Raw genomic sequence first — 16,069 nt, forward strand, 5'->3', positions numbered from 1 at the left:
CTCAGGCAACCACCCTATATTCTAGAACTTTTTTATTTATCCATGCCAAAAGCACAAAGTAAAATTTTAAGATGCATATCCCTCCACCCTCATCAGGCTCCTGTTCATCTGGCAAGTTTATCCATGTTAATGTGATAATGACAAAATACTGCAGTAATGTCACATATCTGCATTTCTGTGCCAGCCTGGTGGAAATAATGCCTGAACAGCAAAGGCCAAAGGCACTGCAGCTGTAAGCAAGATATCTGGGGGCCAGGGGGACATTTCTGTGCCTCTCCCATGATGCCATCTAGGTCGCCACATGGATGTTCCACCTCAGAAGCTACTGATCTGCTCTGCACACAATGGAACTGAGCTCTGAGAGGCGTCTGAGCCCTCAAACATCTGTTTCGACCAGAAGTAAGCCCTAATCAAAGTCAAGCTTGACAGTATCACACACAGTCACAAAGCACAGGCTCCTTTGTCTTTGTGTAATTGTATAGGTATTGAAATTTTTTTGTAAAAGAAAGAAAGGGATCAGTTAATGTGTGTTCTTGATAAAAGACCCCAAATTGAAGATCTAAATGCATTCAGTTCAGCCTGGGAATCGAGAAACAGATGAATTTATACATCTTCTAGATGGAGGGGGGCGGGGAGGGAAATCTATCAATACCACCTAAACTTCTTTCAGGATGACTGCATCTGATTCCTTTAAAAAAATCAATAAGAAGAAACTCTATTCAAATGACCCTCCCTTATTCTAAAGCACTGAGAAAGCGTGGCTCTTTTCTCTACACGATCCACTTGTTATTTAAGGAAGGGACAGAGATCGGAAAATCTTAAATCATTCACATCTCACCAGGGGAAGTTCATTTACACTTAGAGGTGTGTGGGTATGTCCAATATGTAAACCACAATGGATTGTCTGTTTCTCTCATTCCTGTCCATTCTGCCCCATCAGTCATCTAGGAAAATCTTGGCTCATGAGGGCTTTCTCTACAAACTGGCTGGATCAAACTTTCCACAGGTCAAAGGGTAATTGTATTGGCTTAAAAGGCCTACTTTTCCAATTTCTGCTGACTAGAAATAAGCAAAAATTCTGTTTATGTCAACGAAGCATGCAATTAAGCAGAATGGGCGATGATGTCAATATGGACTTCAAAATCAAGATATGCCTTGGGAAACTTTTCCCCATTGCTCAGTGCGCCTTCCCAAACCTGAGAGCTGGCTAGGGACATGCCATCGCAATGACGATCAATACTCCTACTGTGCTGGAGTAGGAGTGCTCTCCTCTCTGATATGACTTGATTGGCTATTTCTTAGTAATTCAAATCATACGAGGGGAACCATGGTTTGGGTTGGTTTCTTTGAGCAGCTCTTGTGTGCCAGACAGGTGCAGTAAGACTTTCCCACTCGTCCTTTCACACAGAACTTCATAGAACTTCTCCCTTCAAACCTAATCCTCACAACAGCCCTGTGAGGGACAGAGAATTCCAGCTGAGGAAATGAAATGGATTCAGAGAGGATAAGTAACTTGCCCAAGGTCAACCAGCAGAATAAAAAATTCAAATCCATAGCTGCTAACTCCAAAGTCAGGGAGGGTGTGCCTCTTGCCCTCCAGAAACACCCCAATGACACCCTCAACTCACCCACTTACCTCTACACCTTCACCGCTTTCTGGCTATAGGTGAGGGAGTCTCAGGACTTTCCTCACTCCCATCTATGGGGTCATTACCCCTCGTATCTGGAGAGGGTAGATGTTATCTTATCCACTAACACACACACTGCACTGAGCCACCTCGCCGGCCCTTTTTAGGGTGAGGATGGGAGACAAGAGCTGCCAAGTCAGCATCTCCTCCATTGCTTGCACGCTGCACAGCTCTCCTGCCCCTTTAGTTCCTTTCTCAGGGGACTGGGATGAGCCAAAAAACAAGGTAACTGAATCCACTATAGGCTATTTATGGTGTATGTGCGTCAGTCCATCTTCTCTGTGAAATACCGGGGTTCTTTATGTCTTCTCTTCTACCTTTCTCCCAGCTGCTTCGGGTCAGCCAAGTCATGGCTCCTACCCATTTACCAACAAGAACAGAAGGGCTAGAAAGCAAGAGGCAAATACCATCACTTGGGAGATTTGAGCAGCTCTGGTCAGGATGAATGGGGAAGCGACTGGCTGATGTGAAGCTTGAGGGAGATCTCTAGACTTCAAATATTCATAATCACCCTCACACAAGCTGGACAATTGAGGCTTCTTCACTGTTTTGCTTTTCCAGGTTCTGCGTCACACACATTACTGCTAGAGGGATAACCAGTGGTCACTCACAGAAAATCCTGTACAAAACTGACACAGCCACCATCGGCTAATGAACCTCATATACGCCTGCATTGTTGATGTCCTCTTATTTCTTTGTCCTCCGGTTGTCTAACAAGTGCAAATATCTACCGCTGACCGTCAATAATACTAGCCATTGTGAGATTTGTTTTCTCATTTAAGAAAGAAATTACAACTTTGAGACCAAAGTTCAGAATGGACAAGATTGTCTTCTACAAGTGCCACTGTCACAGATGGGGCTGGGGCAGCCTCGGGATGTTCTAGCCAAGTCTGGAGAAAGGTAAGAGTTAATGATGAGAGAGAATGGCAAGGGGTCTGTTGGGCAGAGCAAGTCATGTGTGGACTACACCACTCAGCACCGGTGACCTCAGGGGACTTGATCTCATTACCTTTTGCTTTTGAGGCTCTCACCCTCTCTGGGGAGGCTCTCTGCATCTTGACCTTTAGTGACCTCAGCACTTTCTGGCAGCTGCTAGGACCAGGGATCATCTTTTCAGAAATCTGTTTGGCATCATTCCGTGACTTATCTTTCAGGCCTCGTCACAATTATTCATGCTTCGGCAGTATCCTAGCTACAGTCACAGTTCCATTCTTAGGCTGCTACTGAAGGTTACTCTGTCCCAGCCAATGGAGACGGGGGTGGGGGTGGGGGGGCATCGCCTCTGGACCCTGGTTGCAGGAAGCATGCTTCCCAGGAGGGCAGGGCCTTGAAGGCACCTGTTCAGAAAGCCAAGCTCAACCTCCAGCTCTTGTGAACGAGAAAATTGGTAGGGAAAACACAAATTGGGAATTGGTCCCCACATCACAGAAAATTGCTTTGGAATGGATTCCTAGGCACACTCGGCTCTGTACTTGGACACACATTTATACCAACTCAAATGCTGAACTTCGACCACCAGCTGCCTCTGGACTGTATAAAGACCCACTCTCCTACCTCTCCATCACGGATGGCAAATATCTTCTGCTTTTACCTCTTTTTATTTTTTATTTTTTCCTATTTAACATCCTGCTTCTATTCTGTGGCCTGTGCTTCCTGCCTTGTATATTTTAGGCTACTTTAGACATGACCTCACATCCTGGCCAATTGCACGGTAGCTGCTAATTGCAAATGCTTTGCTAATGGCCCATACATCTCTATACATGAGGGGAATGGGTTATAAGCAGCAAAATCCAGAAGGCAATCAGTTAACATGGCTAAGAACTGGGGCTCTGGAAGTAGATTTGGGTTTCAATCATGGACTGCCTGTGTGGCCCAGGGCAACTTACCCTTTCTGAACCTCAGTTACCTCATCTGAATGGGGATCATAACTCTTCCCTTGGCGGGTCATTGCTAAGGTTAATATTAGATAAGGCATATAAACAACTATGCATTATTGTTATTGCTATTATTACTAGTTAGGCTTCAAAATTATGAGATAACTTTCTCCCTCTAGTGTCTACATATTCCTGAGATCCTACCTAGCTATTCTGCTCATCCTCTACCCTCCACCTGTCTACCCTCCCTCCCCAGATGGATCACTTCTAGGAAGTCTTCCTTGATGAGCAGAATGCATGTAACTCAAGAATTTTTTTCTCGATTGCTTCATGTTTTTCATGCAGATGTTTACATTTCCCCCAATTTGCAGGCTAACCCTCTCCAAGGTCAAGAAGCCTCACCTGTTGTCGATATCTCAGCACATACCTCTAGAGCAGCAGTTCTCAACCTGTGGGTCGCGACCCCTTTGGGGGTCAAACGACCCTTTCACAGGGGTCGCCTAAGACCATCGGAAAACACATATATAATTACATGTTGTTTTTGTGATTCATCACTATGCTTTATGTTCAATTTGTCACAATGAAAATACATCCTGCACATCAGATATTTCCATTATGATTCATAACAGTAGCAACATTGCAGTTATGAAGTAGCAACGAAAATAATTTTATGGCTGGGGGTCACCACAACATGAGGAACTGTATTAAAGGGTCGCGGCATTAGGAAGGTTGAAAACCACTGATCTAGAGCAAAATCCCTTGCAAGTGGCTATAGACCTTCTGAACAAAAGGGAAAGCCCATCTTCCAACTCACACTCTTGCTTCCTTAGCTTTTGCAAAAAGCCTTGCTTTTACAGTAGCACATCCCTGAGGCCCATCTGACGGGAGCAGGCAGAGTCAGGAGGCACTGACATTTCCCGTCACATAGTTCCAAACCCATTCGGTCCCTGCCTGCCAAGACATTCAGCCATGCTCTAGTTACTTCTCACATGACAGCTTTGTCTAACCTCCCTTTTCGGAGCCCCACCTCACCACTTCACTACCTTACTCTAGTCTACCTACAGCGTCATCTTCCCTCGTCTGTGATGTTCTCTTAAACCACCTCGGTCCGTACAGAACTTTCTTATCTGGTCTTCCATCTGTCTGTGTTCCCACAGACCAAGAGGCCTCTAGGCTTTCCAATAGTCACTCTGATTTCTTGGAATTGTCAAGAAGTGGTCTCTCTTCGCAGGGTGTTAACACTTCCAGACCATCTGTACATTAATGTTTCACCCAATACTCCACTACATCATTTCTGCCTCTGTGGGTAACCAGTGACTTGTGGACGGGGACCATCTGTTTAAACCCGAAACCCTGTCATTTGTTAAGGCAGTTTTATTTATGAGCCTGTGTGCTATAACCCTGTGGCATAAATATTAAATAATAATATCTCCTGGGTGAAAGAAAAATCATGTTAACAGACAACTTCTTAGGAAAATACGAAGTAACTCCAACCACAAAATGTGGTACCAGCTAATTTTAAAATACGAAGAAAAGCATGGATTGCTCAACAGGTAGATGCAAATGCAGAAGCACGATCTGCATTTTTACACTCCCTTGCTTCAAGAAATGAAACATCCAAGAAGTAAAGAATGTTGAAAGAAACTTGGGCTGGGTGGCAAATTTCCTTGGAATCAAATTCTAATTCCCACAAGTGTCTCCTAAGCAGTTTTTAGCTTCTGAGAAGAAAGACTCTGAATAATGATAATCATATAAATGAAAAAAATTCTGGACAATGACACTGCTCAAAAATTTTTTTTTCACATTCTGTGAATTTCCTATTACATCAGTTTCATGATTCAGCATTTTCCATTTCATTTATTTAGAGTAATATATGGCGAGATAATCCAAGGACTCTGCAGGATCCTGGAACATAAGGTAGGTTGGCCAGGAAGGGTGTCACCTTTGGTAAATTACTATTGTTTAGAACTCAAAGCAGAAGAAAGAGAAGCCAGCAAGGGAAGTGAGGGTGTTTCTCCCACCTTTTAATGAGGGTCTAAGTTACTCTGGTATTGTAAAGGCGTTGGTTTTGAAAAATAGGCTCCTGCCATTTAGTTGATGACTAAGACAGGAGCCAAGAAGTGTGCACATCGTAACTGACATGCATAAGCCAGACGTGTTCTCAGAAATGACAATGTTCGAGACGCAGCTAAAGTCACCACTCTGGCAGTGAGCGTGTTACAAAGAACTAGATTTCTTTCTGGCATCCGCAACTTGGCCGGAATGACCATGGAGGAGTTGAAGATAGCTGGAAACCCGAGGTGCCTTGCCCGGCGCATTGGCAGAAGGCGGTCGGGGCCCTGAGGACAGGGTGGGAACTAAAAGGAGGGTCGAGCCGGGTGGCATTCGCGGAGAGAAAGAGGCGAAGTTGGGCGCGAGAAGAAAAGGAGCTGCGAGAAGATTGTAAGGGAAGCTCAGGACGGATAGGGAAGGGGCTGGAGAGCCCTGCGCAGCGGAGTGGGGACGGAACGAGGGTGACCGAAGATCCCAGGTGGAGTGGGGGGCAGGCCGGGTCTCCGGGGGAACCTGGCCCGGGTCTGGCGCGAGTCTGGCAGGGAGAAGGACAGGAGCGAGAGCACAGAGCAAGTCTGGTCCACGCACCGCTCTCCGCAACCGGGTGCTCATCCCAGGTGCCGGGAGTGCCCGGGGCGCAGCGGCCAGGAAAAGAGAAACTAGCAACACCGCACCCACTCCGCGTGGCGAGTCCCCGGCCCTTCCACCCGCGTCCCCCGGGCTCCGCGCGGAGGGGAGGACCCGGGCAGGGTCCGGCGCTCACCAGGTAGCAGAGCAGGAGCAGCGCGCAGGCAGGACGGCCGCCGAGGTCTGGGGGGCCGCCGCCGCTCGGGGGGACCATGGCTGCGGCCCGGGGACCGACCGCGGGCGGCGGGGGGTGTTGCTGCTGCTGCCGTGGCCGCCCGAGCCCCGCGCAGCGCCGCTGCATGGCGAGGGCGCCCGGATCCCGGCCGGAACAGGTCACCTGGTGCAGGGACCGGCCCCCGCCCGAGGCGCCACCTTCGCGCCCGCCCCCGGCCAGGCCGGCCGCCGCGCGCGGGGCCACCTGCCGCCGCCGCCACTGCCGGACCCGCCGCCGCCAATGCTGCTCCCGCCGTCGCCTCCCCCGCAGCCCCAGCCGAGCGCCGGCTCCTCCCCGCCTCCTAGTCCCCGTCCCCTCCCTCCCTCCCCCCTGCTCCCTGGCCAGCCCGCCTCCCGGCCGCTCCCTCCGACCGCCGGGCTCCCACCCCTCCCGGCAGCCGGCGCCCACGCAGGTGGGGACAGACCCCGGTCCCGCCCCCTCGGCCGCCGACGCCCGCCCGGTGGCTCCGCTCCCGCCCGCCCCCCTTCCCCTTTCTTTCCTGTCCTCCCCCGCCCCCCTTACCCGCTCTTCCTTTTCGAGATCCTCTCCCCTCCCTCCGTTTCCCTCTCCCCTCTCCCCTCTTCTCTCTCTCCTCTATCTTCGTAATCCCATCTCTCTTTTTTTTTTCACTTTCTCCTTTTCTCTCTCTCCTTCTCATTCTCTTCCTCCCTCCCGCATTCCCTCCCCCCGCCCCCCCCCACACACACACACTCCTTTTGCGGGGCGCGCCGCCCAGTTCCCGCCGGTGCAATGGGTTTTGTTCGGCTGCTTTTTTGGCGAGGGCGCCATTCCCGCTGGGCGCCGGGCGCGCCTGCCCCCTGGAGTTGCGCCACGCAGCGGCCCAGCTTCCAGCCCTTCGGGGTGGATTTTGACCCTGGCCAACCTCCACCTGTCCACCTGCAGGGGTGGGGCAGCTCCCTGCGGGTACGGTACGAGGCCGGGTTGCGCCCCGCCCTGCCGGCTGGCTGGCGGCCGGCTCCGCGCGGTCCCCGAGGGTTTTGTGCGGTGCCGCCGCCGCCGCTCCCGCCGCCGCGCTCTTTGTTTTAATTGCCCAGAGTATCCGAGCCCAAAGGGGGTTTGTATTTAATTCGTATCCACGTGCCCCGGCTTCCACTTTGGAGGGAAAAGAAAATGAATTAATTAGGCCAAGGCAATTGTACTTAAGCCCCAAATGAGAGGCGTGAGGCTCTTGACATGAACAAACAGCTTAAAAAAAAAAAAAATCCAGGCATATCTTGGCCTTGGGGACGCAGGTTGGGTCGCCAGGCCGCGGGGCCCAAAGCGGGACCCCTGTCTCCAGGCCCCCCTGCCCTGGCGCTCTGGGCAGGGCACTGGCTATGTGGAGCGGTGCAGACAACTGGTTGGGCCCCTGGGCTGCTGCTCGGAAACAGCCCATCTTCAAAGTTAGCAAAAGCTTCCCGTGGGCCCTGGTGGATTTGTGCGGGTTGGAACTGATAATAGTTTGGGAGTGTGAGAGGTCACAGCCCTTCCCTGTGGAGTGGCTCCCATGGTAGGGTCAAGTCACAGAAGGTAGGTCAAGTCACAGAAGGCCTCGGAAGAGGCTGGTGGTACCTAGGGAATGCCCGGGGTTTGGAATCCCTTGGACCTGGATATGCCCTCAGCCATCTTACTCCAGGCCTGCCACCCTCAGCTCCTCAGGGAGTCATCCCTTACCTTTTATAGGTCACCTGAGGGCTGTGGCCCTGGGGCAGGCTCTTGGCTCAGAGTCACTCACTGGCTGAAAGACAATGCCTTATATCAGTGGTTCTCAGATGTAAGCCTGCATCCAAATCACCCCCAGGGCTTGTGAACACAACATGTGGCTGGACAAATGCGCTGGATTTTCCGAGCCAGTGGGTCCTGGGTGGGCTTGAGGAGCTGCCTGCCTAGCAAGCTCCCTGCTACTGCTGACGCCGCTGGTCCAGAGACCCCATGTCCAGAACGTCTGGCTTGCAGGAAGGTTCGCGCCGCTCCTCTCACATCCAGCAGTCACCACAGGAGAGCACTGGAGGGTTTCTGTGCCTGACAGGTGTCACCACCGCCCTGTCCCACTTCCACAGTCCCGCAGAGATTCGCATGCTCCTGCGTGATTGGAGAACCACTCATGCCACAGGTGCCCACGAGGATAAAGGATTCGGTGACTCCAACCCAGATCCTGTCGGGCTGAAACATATGGTCTACTTTTTAATGTCTGTGGAAGGAAATTGGCCATTTCGGGAGAACGGGGGCTTCTCAGTATCGCGGGGTTTCCGCCTGTCTTCCTGGGCCTCTGCAGAGTTTCTCTCCTTCATTGCATGCGGACTTGGTTGGTCTTGGGGGGAACCGAATGGTTCCCTCAGGTTGTTTGTTATCAGGATTCATGGAATTAGAGCTTTCAAAGCCTGTGAGCCTTAAGGGTTTGAATTTACCTAACTGTCTTCAATGTGGAAGCCCCCCTGTAGGGGACTGGGCTATTTCTTTTAAATCCTCACCCGGGAATATTTTTTTTCCATTGCTTTTTAGAGACTGGGAGGGAGGGAGGCAGGGAGAGGGGGCTGGGGATGGAGAGAGAGAACCGTCAAGGTGAGACACATTGATAGGTTGCCTCCCGCACAACCCTGACCAGGGCCAGGGATCTAACCTGCAACCCAGGTACGTGCCCTTGACTGGGAATTGAACCTGAGACTTTTCAGTGTATGGGTGGACGCTCTAACCACTATGCCACACCAGTCGGGGGGGGGAGGGGGACTGGGCTATTTTTAATCAGGCATATCCAGTCTCTCACTTTCTCATCTTCCACTGTGCTCCTATTGTGCGTCAGGCACCACCCGAGGCCCCAGAAATCCAGAGGTGGCAGGACCATCCCTTTCCAAGGGATCGAGGAGCGGCAGGAATGAAGAGAACTGACAAAGACACAATGGGGTTCCCTAAAAGGGCCCAGAGCGGGGGTGGCAGTGATGACTGATGAATTCTGTACTGGAGGGGGCAGAGAAGAGAAGGTCAGGATTTCTGTTCACAGAGCAGTGTGACATTTTGATCCAGAAGACAGATCGTGACTACCCTTGCCTCTCTAGCCCTTTGTGTCAGTAATCTGAAGGGTGTGGTCTGATTTCAGGAGAATGCCCTTTATTTTAAAGATACCATGCTTTCCCACTGGGTTTAAAACCCCACCATTATAATTCATCGGTTTGAATTAAGTTTTAATACTCCACCACAATGTGCAGGCCCCGGAGACTGTATTAATCTGGTATCTCTCATTGCTGCCTACGTGAGTCCGTTATCACACCCCCTCGATCTCAGCATGGACGAGGATGAAGGCAACAGGGTCCCTTACGGAAGCTCAGGGGAGAAGCATCAGGGGCCTGGAGGGGAGGGGGCGTTAAAACCAGGCAGAACCTTCACTGAATCTGCTTGCCTCTGTGGGCACGGAATGACATCCTAGGCCCGTAGTTCTCAGGTGCTGAAATGGTTTGAGATCAGTAAAATCTCCAGGACCAATGCCCTTGGCCAACTGTCAACTTGCCAAGTAAAAATACCTCAAACAAGCAAAAACAGCCCCCAGATACACTTACAATATCTTCTATCAACATTATTTCATTGGAAAGCCGGGGCATTTTTACCATCCTAAATGAGGAAGGCCCTAGAACAGCGGTTCTCAACCTGTGGGTCGCAACCCCTTTGGGGGTCGAACGACCCTTTCACAGGGGTCACCTAAGACCATCAGAAAACACATATATAATTACATATTGTTTTTGTAATTAATCACTATGCTTTAATTATGTTCAATTTGCAACAATGAAATTGGGGGTCACCACAACATGAGGAACTGTATTAAAGGGTCATGGCATTAGGAAGGTTGAGAACCACTGCCCTAGAACATAATAGAAGGCAGTCCTTGGAACGGAATTTAATTTGCTTGTGAGAAACTCCTAACTGGTCTTTGTCTCATTTTGCTCTGCACCAGTGGGAACGTCCCTTTGGACCGTCACTGTCCATGCTGATACTTGGAAACCACATTTCTAGGGACTGAGGGTGCGTAGGGTACAGAGATCAGCCCCTACAGAGACACCTGACCTGTGGGTTACAGGAGGGGAGCAGAGGGCACTACTTGTGAGTAAGGAACACTCATTTTCCCCACTTCCCTCCTACATAAACCCCTGGGCCCAAATGCCACTGGCTCTAGGGAGCCTTCCCTCATGACCTCAGGTTCAAACTCAGTTGGCCATGTCTCTGCCCCACTGAGCATTGCCTGCAGCCCCATGTGGAAACTGCCCAATCCTGTTTCATATCTCTATCACTTTGTTGGCCTTGTCTCCTCCTCCAAGTAGACTTCAAAGCAGAGGTTGTTTCTTAACCAGCTTCGGGTATTCCTTTCATGCCTAGAAAGTTCTTATCCTGTATAATAAAAGCATAATATGCAAATCGACCTAATGGCAGAAAGACCAGTCGGCAGCGGGTGGGGCCGGTGAGCAAGGGTCACCAGGCCAGCCAAGGCACGTGCCAGCGGGCAGAGGGAGGGAACAATGATGGGGGGAGGGCGTGGTGACCAGCAGTGGTGGAGGGGCAATGGGGGGGGCGGGGCTGGCACTGTCCCCTGATCAGCCTGTGTCCGGTCGCCTCCCACAGAGGGAGTCCAGGCGGCAATGGCAGGGTGATGGGGGTGGTGCCGTCCCCTGATCAGCTGGCCTGGTCGCCTCCTGCAGAGCCATCAGTAGGATATCCCCTGAGGACTCCCGGACTGTGAGAGAGCACAGGCTGGGCTGAGGGGGCTCCTAGTGCACGAATTTTCATGCACTGGGCCTCTAGTTCACTAAATAAAATTGAACCCATCCTCTTCCTTTCTCATTTTTTTCTTCCATCCTCCCTTCCTGTCTGCCTCCCTCCTTACCACCCTCCTTTTCCTTTTTTACTTGTGGTTGGCTCCTCTGTGCTCTTCCTGCAGTCAGGTTCTCAGGAATCCTGGAGCCTTCTCCTCGCTCCCACCCCCTCCTCTCTTTCTGCAATTGCAGATATTCAGAATAAAGATGAATGAACTGTGACATTTGCTTTTACATCAAAATAGGAGAGAATAAAACAAAAATAGAAGACTGCTGTCAGACAGCACACTTCCCCCCTCGATGGGAAAGCCGGGCCCTTTTTCCTGCCGAGGGTGACGGTCAGCGTCTAGCTCACTCCTGCGTGCCATGTGGAACGTTGGTGCTCCCAGGTTTCCTGTGACACTGAGGCTTTACCTTCCCTAAGTCCATTTCCTGTCTGCTTTGCATCCTCCATATTAACCAATTACTTCCCATTTCTTTCTTCCTTAGAAGAGTCTACCAGAAACCATCCTCACATCCTGGTCCCCACACCCCTTCTTCTGAGCCTCAAGTCCCCTGACTCCGCCCCCTCTCTCCCTATGGGCCACAGAACCCTTGCTTTGAGAAGCTGTAGTGAAGAGGGGATGGAAGCTCTTAGGTGGGTAACCTAAGAGTTTTCCCGGTATTTCTATGGGAATGCTGAAGGTCTGCGAATCACGCACGCTGTAGCCCCGGTGTGCTCCGAGCTGTATTTCTGGACCTGTCAGATGAAATGCTGTTGCTCTTGGTTATTTTTGGCTCTTTGCCCTTCTGAAGAGGTGCATATTCAGCTGGATTCTTCCCCACTCTGAGCTGGGAAAAACCAGGCAGCTTCCCTTAGCCAAGCCTTGTCTCGTGTCAGGAGCACTCGCCTCTTAAGCAGCTGCTGCCAGATGTTCTCTGGGCTGCACACGGGCTGTTTTGCTGTGTCCAGGTGGGCAGGCGGGGGGGGGGGGGAGGGGGGGCGGCAATCCATTCTCTGGTCGTTAATAAAGAGCTCTGTGAGCTGAACCCCGCTGGGCAGGTGCGGCCAGGTGTCCGTAGCTGCCTCACTCAAACCTAGGTCTGCAACCTGCCCAGCTGGGCATGGCTACAGACACTTCTCCTGCCATCCCTGGGGGACCTGGGATGGGAAGAGGACATTTCAGGTTCAATGAGCACAGAAATATCTGTATACTGAGGGTCTGAGGAAGGAAGTTACTAGTACACTGGAAGGCAGAAGGTCAAGGGCGCGTGTCCGTAGGTGGAAGGCGATCTTGGGGTGAGCGTGTTGAGAAGAACCTGCGTGTGAAAAGGAGTGGAGTGGAGAGAAGCTGAGTGTGAATGAGCAGATCCACTGGGGACAGAGAAGTGAGAGGAGAGAGCGCCTGGGCGCTGAGGGAGGGAATGTCACTGTAAATAATGGAGGAGAGAGAGTGCGTACACATGACGGCGTGGGAATGCGGGCTGTATCTACAAGTCCTGACAGTGTTTTATAACCGCATCCTGCTGCCGGAATCACGATGCGCAGGCAAACATTAACAGCGACTCAGCTTTCAGGCTATCGGTAATATACAATGTCAAGTCAAACGAAACGTCAAGATCATCTGTACCTGTATGGGTGCTTAGCAAGGTCCAGGTAAAATCAAGAAAAGTACACAGAAGTAGCTCTTAGAAGCTACTTATCTCTACAGCTTGTCCTGAGAGATTTCTTCATATGTATCTACACTAATAAAAGAGAAAAATGGTAATTGGCGTACGGCGCTACCCTTTTCATTGGCTAATCAGGGCAATATGCAAATTAACTGCCAACTAAGATGGCAGTTAACTGCCAACAAAGATGGTGGCTAATTTGCATATGTAGGCACAATGCAGGGAGGCGAAAGGGAAAGCAGGAAGAAGCCCCCTGCCACTGACAGTGATCGGAAACCCAGGGGGGAGCTAAGAGCTGGGGGGCAGGGCAAAGGAGGCCCTGGGGCCGCCATTGCCCTGCCCCCCAGCCATGATCGGAGAATCAGGCGCCTTTGCCGCCCTGGCCAGTGATAGCAGGAAGTAGGGGTGGAGCCAGCAATGGGAGCTGGGCATGGTCGAAGCTGGCAGTTCCGGGAGCTAGAGGTCCCTCGCCTGGGCCTAAAGCGGAGCCCACGATTGCGGGGCCGCTGCAGCTGCAGTCCCCGCTGCCCGAGCTGGACGCCTAGGCCAGAGGCGTTAGGCCTGGGCAGGGGCGGAGTGGGAGATGGTGGCGCTGTTGCCGCTGCGGGTCCCGGCTGCCCGGGCTGGACGCCTCAGCCAGAGGCGTTAGGCCTGGGCAGGGGTGGAGCCTGCAACTGTGGGGAGCTGGGGGTCCCCTGCCCAGGCCTAATGCCTCGGCCAGAGGCGTTAGGCCTGGGCAGGGGTGGAGCCTGCAACCGCAGGGAGCTGGGGGTCCCCTGCCCAGGCCTGACACCTCTGCCGGAGGCCTCAGGCCTGGTCAAGGGGCCGATCCGGTGATTGGTGATCGGAGGGTGATGAGGGTCAACTCCTCTGGCCGAGGCATCAGGCCTGGGTGGGGGGTGGAGCCAGGGATTGGGGGGATATGATGGTCTCCTTGCCCAGGCCTGAAGCCTGGGTCAGAGGCGTCAGGCTTGGGCGGGGGGTGGAGCAAGCGATCAGAGGAAGACGGGGGTCCCCTGCCCAGGCCTGACGCCTGGGCCAGAGGCATCAGGCCTGGGCTGGGGGCAGAACCAGTGATGGGGGGAAATGAGGGTCCCCTGCCCAGGCCTGACACCTCTGTCAGAGGCGTCAGGCCTGGGCAAGGGGCCGATCCTGCGATTGGAGGGTGATGGGGGTCAACGCCTGAAGGCTCCCAGTATGTGAGAGGGGGCAGGCTGGGCTGAGGGACACTCCCCCCCCACCACCCAGTGCACGAATTTCGTGCACTGGGCCCCTAATATTAGTATGTGTGTGTGTGTGTGTGTGTGTGTGTGTGTGTGTGTGTGTGTATGTATATATATGTGTGTGTATATATATATGTACGTATAGATAGATTTCAAAGAGGAAGGGATAGGGAGAGAGAGATAGAAACACCAATGATGAGAGAGAATCATTGATCGGCTGCCTCCTGCATGCCCCACACTGGGCCTGAAACCCAGACACGTGCCCTGACTGGGAATCGAACCATGATCTCTTAGTTCATAAGTCAACGACACTTGACCACTGAGCCATACAGGCTGGGGAGAGATTTCTTTTTAAAGTTCTTATCAAGTATTATTTTAATGAATTAATTCATTTAATCCTTATGACATCAGCAGCAGCCCCATTTTACAGATGAAGAAACTGAGTCATTGGAAAGACCCAATCCAAGAAATGGCAGAGCAGGTTTAGATTAGGCATTTGGCTCAAGGACTCAAGCACACATCACAGCCCTTAAACTCCTGCTGTGGAAGGGGGTGATGGAAAGGCAAGCAGGTGCTGTGCAGCATGTGGAGGAGTCACACCTGAGTTTTAGACTTAGGTCTCCATCAGTGCTTTGCCAGGTGCTTGAGAACATAGATTGTCATGTCAGAGACAAGACAATCAGGGCCTAGCCCATCACTTCCTAGCTGTGTTACCACAGGCAGGTCACTAATCTTTTCCTAAGCTCCGTCTCCAAGTCTATAAAAATGGGGATAAAGTTGCTGATCGGCCCTTTTCCATGGTGTCGCGAAAACTAGGTAAGGTAGCATAGGTGGGTGCGTGGTAAATGATCAAGCCCTAGACAAGAGTGAAGCATTGTTTGTGTATTATTCACACTTGCCTGCTTCCAAAAAAGGCTCACAAAGAAAGATACATCTCTGATAAGACTATAAAGAATAGAAGATTACAAATATCTGTGGTAGCATATCTCCAAAGTGGACCCGCCATGAACCACAGCTCCCATTATAACATGCAGGGTGGTATTTCTCCTGGGGGAAGCCAGCTGCCATGTGTGAAGTCTGAGAAAGCTCAAGCTAGCCATGTGGAGGGAGAGAGAGAGGTGCCCGCCACGCCAGCCACCTCACCCCAGGTACCAGACATGTGAATGAGCAAACCATGCTGAACATGTAGCATTGTTGGACCTTTAAAGGATTCCAACCCCAGCCACCATCCAGCAGAAGCTGCACGTGACTCCCCAGGCAAGAACTGCTCAGCCGAGTCCTGTTAACTCACAGGACCATGAAAGATAAAAATAAATGGTTGTTTTGAGCCACTGAGTTTGGGTATAAGTTTGTTCACAGCAATAGGGAACGGAAACAGGGCCCTAGACTAATATTAGTATTTTAACTGAATGGTATAGTTAGCTTTGAGCTTCCTGGCATTCAAAGCGAAAAGGGGAACAGGATGGATTATATGCACTTATTATCTTGCGGTTCAATGGTTTACCTCAGTGGTCGGCAAACCGCGGCTCGCGAGCCACATGCGGCTCTTTGGCCCCTTGAGTGTGGCTCTTCCACAAAATACCACGCGTGGGCGTGCACATACAGTGCGGTTGAAACTTCATGGCCCATGTGCAGAAGTCGGTATTTTGTGGAAGAGCCACACTCTAGGGGCCAAAGAGCCGCATGTGGCTCGAGAGCCGCAGTTTGCCGACCACTGGTTTACCTGAATGGATAGTTCATCTGACTTATCTCCTTTGCAGTCAAATCAGTGTGAAAATTAAACCATCTTTCTTCCATGAAAACCTCTCCTATCTTTATCAAAATTGCAGTTTTGCAAACCCAGGAATTGCAGTCGTCACAAACAAGAAAATGCCCCTTGCATAGAAATGCTGGAAATAGTTGAAACTTAAGCAGATTCGATGATTTATTCAAACCTTCAGGAAAA

The 16,069-nt window shown here is 51.4% G+C and overlaps 1 protein-coding gene across 3 annotated transcripts in view; it reads right to left on the minus strand.

Moving 5' to 3' along the window:
* SEL1L3 (SEL1L family member 3) overlaps window positions 1–6,693 on the minus strand; it is a 107,237-nt gene extending 100,544 nt beyond the window's left edge. For all 3 annotated transcript variants that reach the window (XR_004971244.1, XM_036330542.1, XM_036330552.1), the window contains exon 1: window positions 6,378–6,693. Coding sequence is in view for 2 of the 3 variants with exons in the window: in XM_036330542.1 (XP_036186435.1) it covers window positions 6,378–6,542 (165 nt within the window). In the remaining variant the exon portion in view is untranslated. The remainder of the gene's footprint in view (window positions 1–6,377) is intronic.
* Window positions 6,694–16,069: the final 9,376 nt, after the last annotated feature.

Source organism: Myotis myotis, unplaced genomic scaffold (assembly GCF_014108235.1).
Source record: "Myotis myotis isolate mMyoMyo1 unplaced genomic scaffold, mMyoMyo1.p scaffold_m19_p_1, whole genome shotgun sequence".
Classification (NCBI taxonomy): Eukaryota; Metazoa; Chordata; class Mammalia; order Chiroptera; family Vespertilionidae; genus Myotis; species Myotis myotis.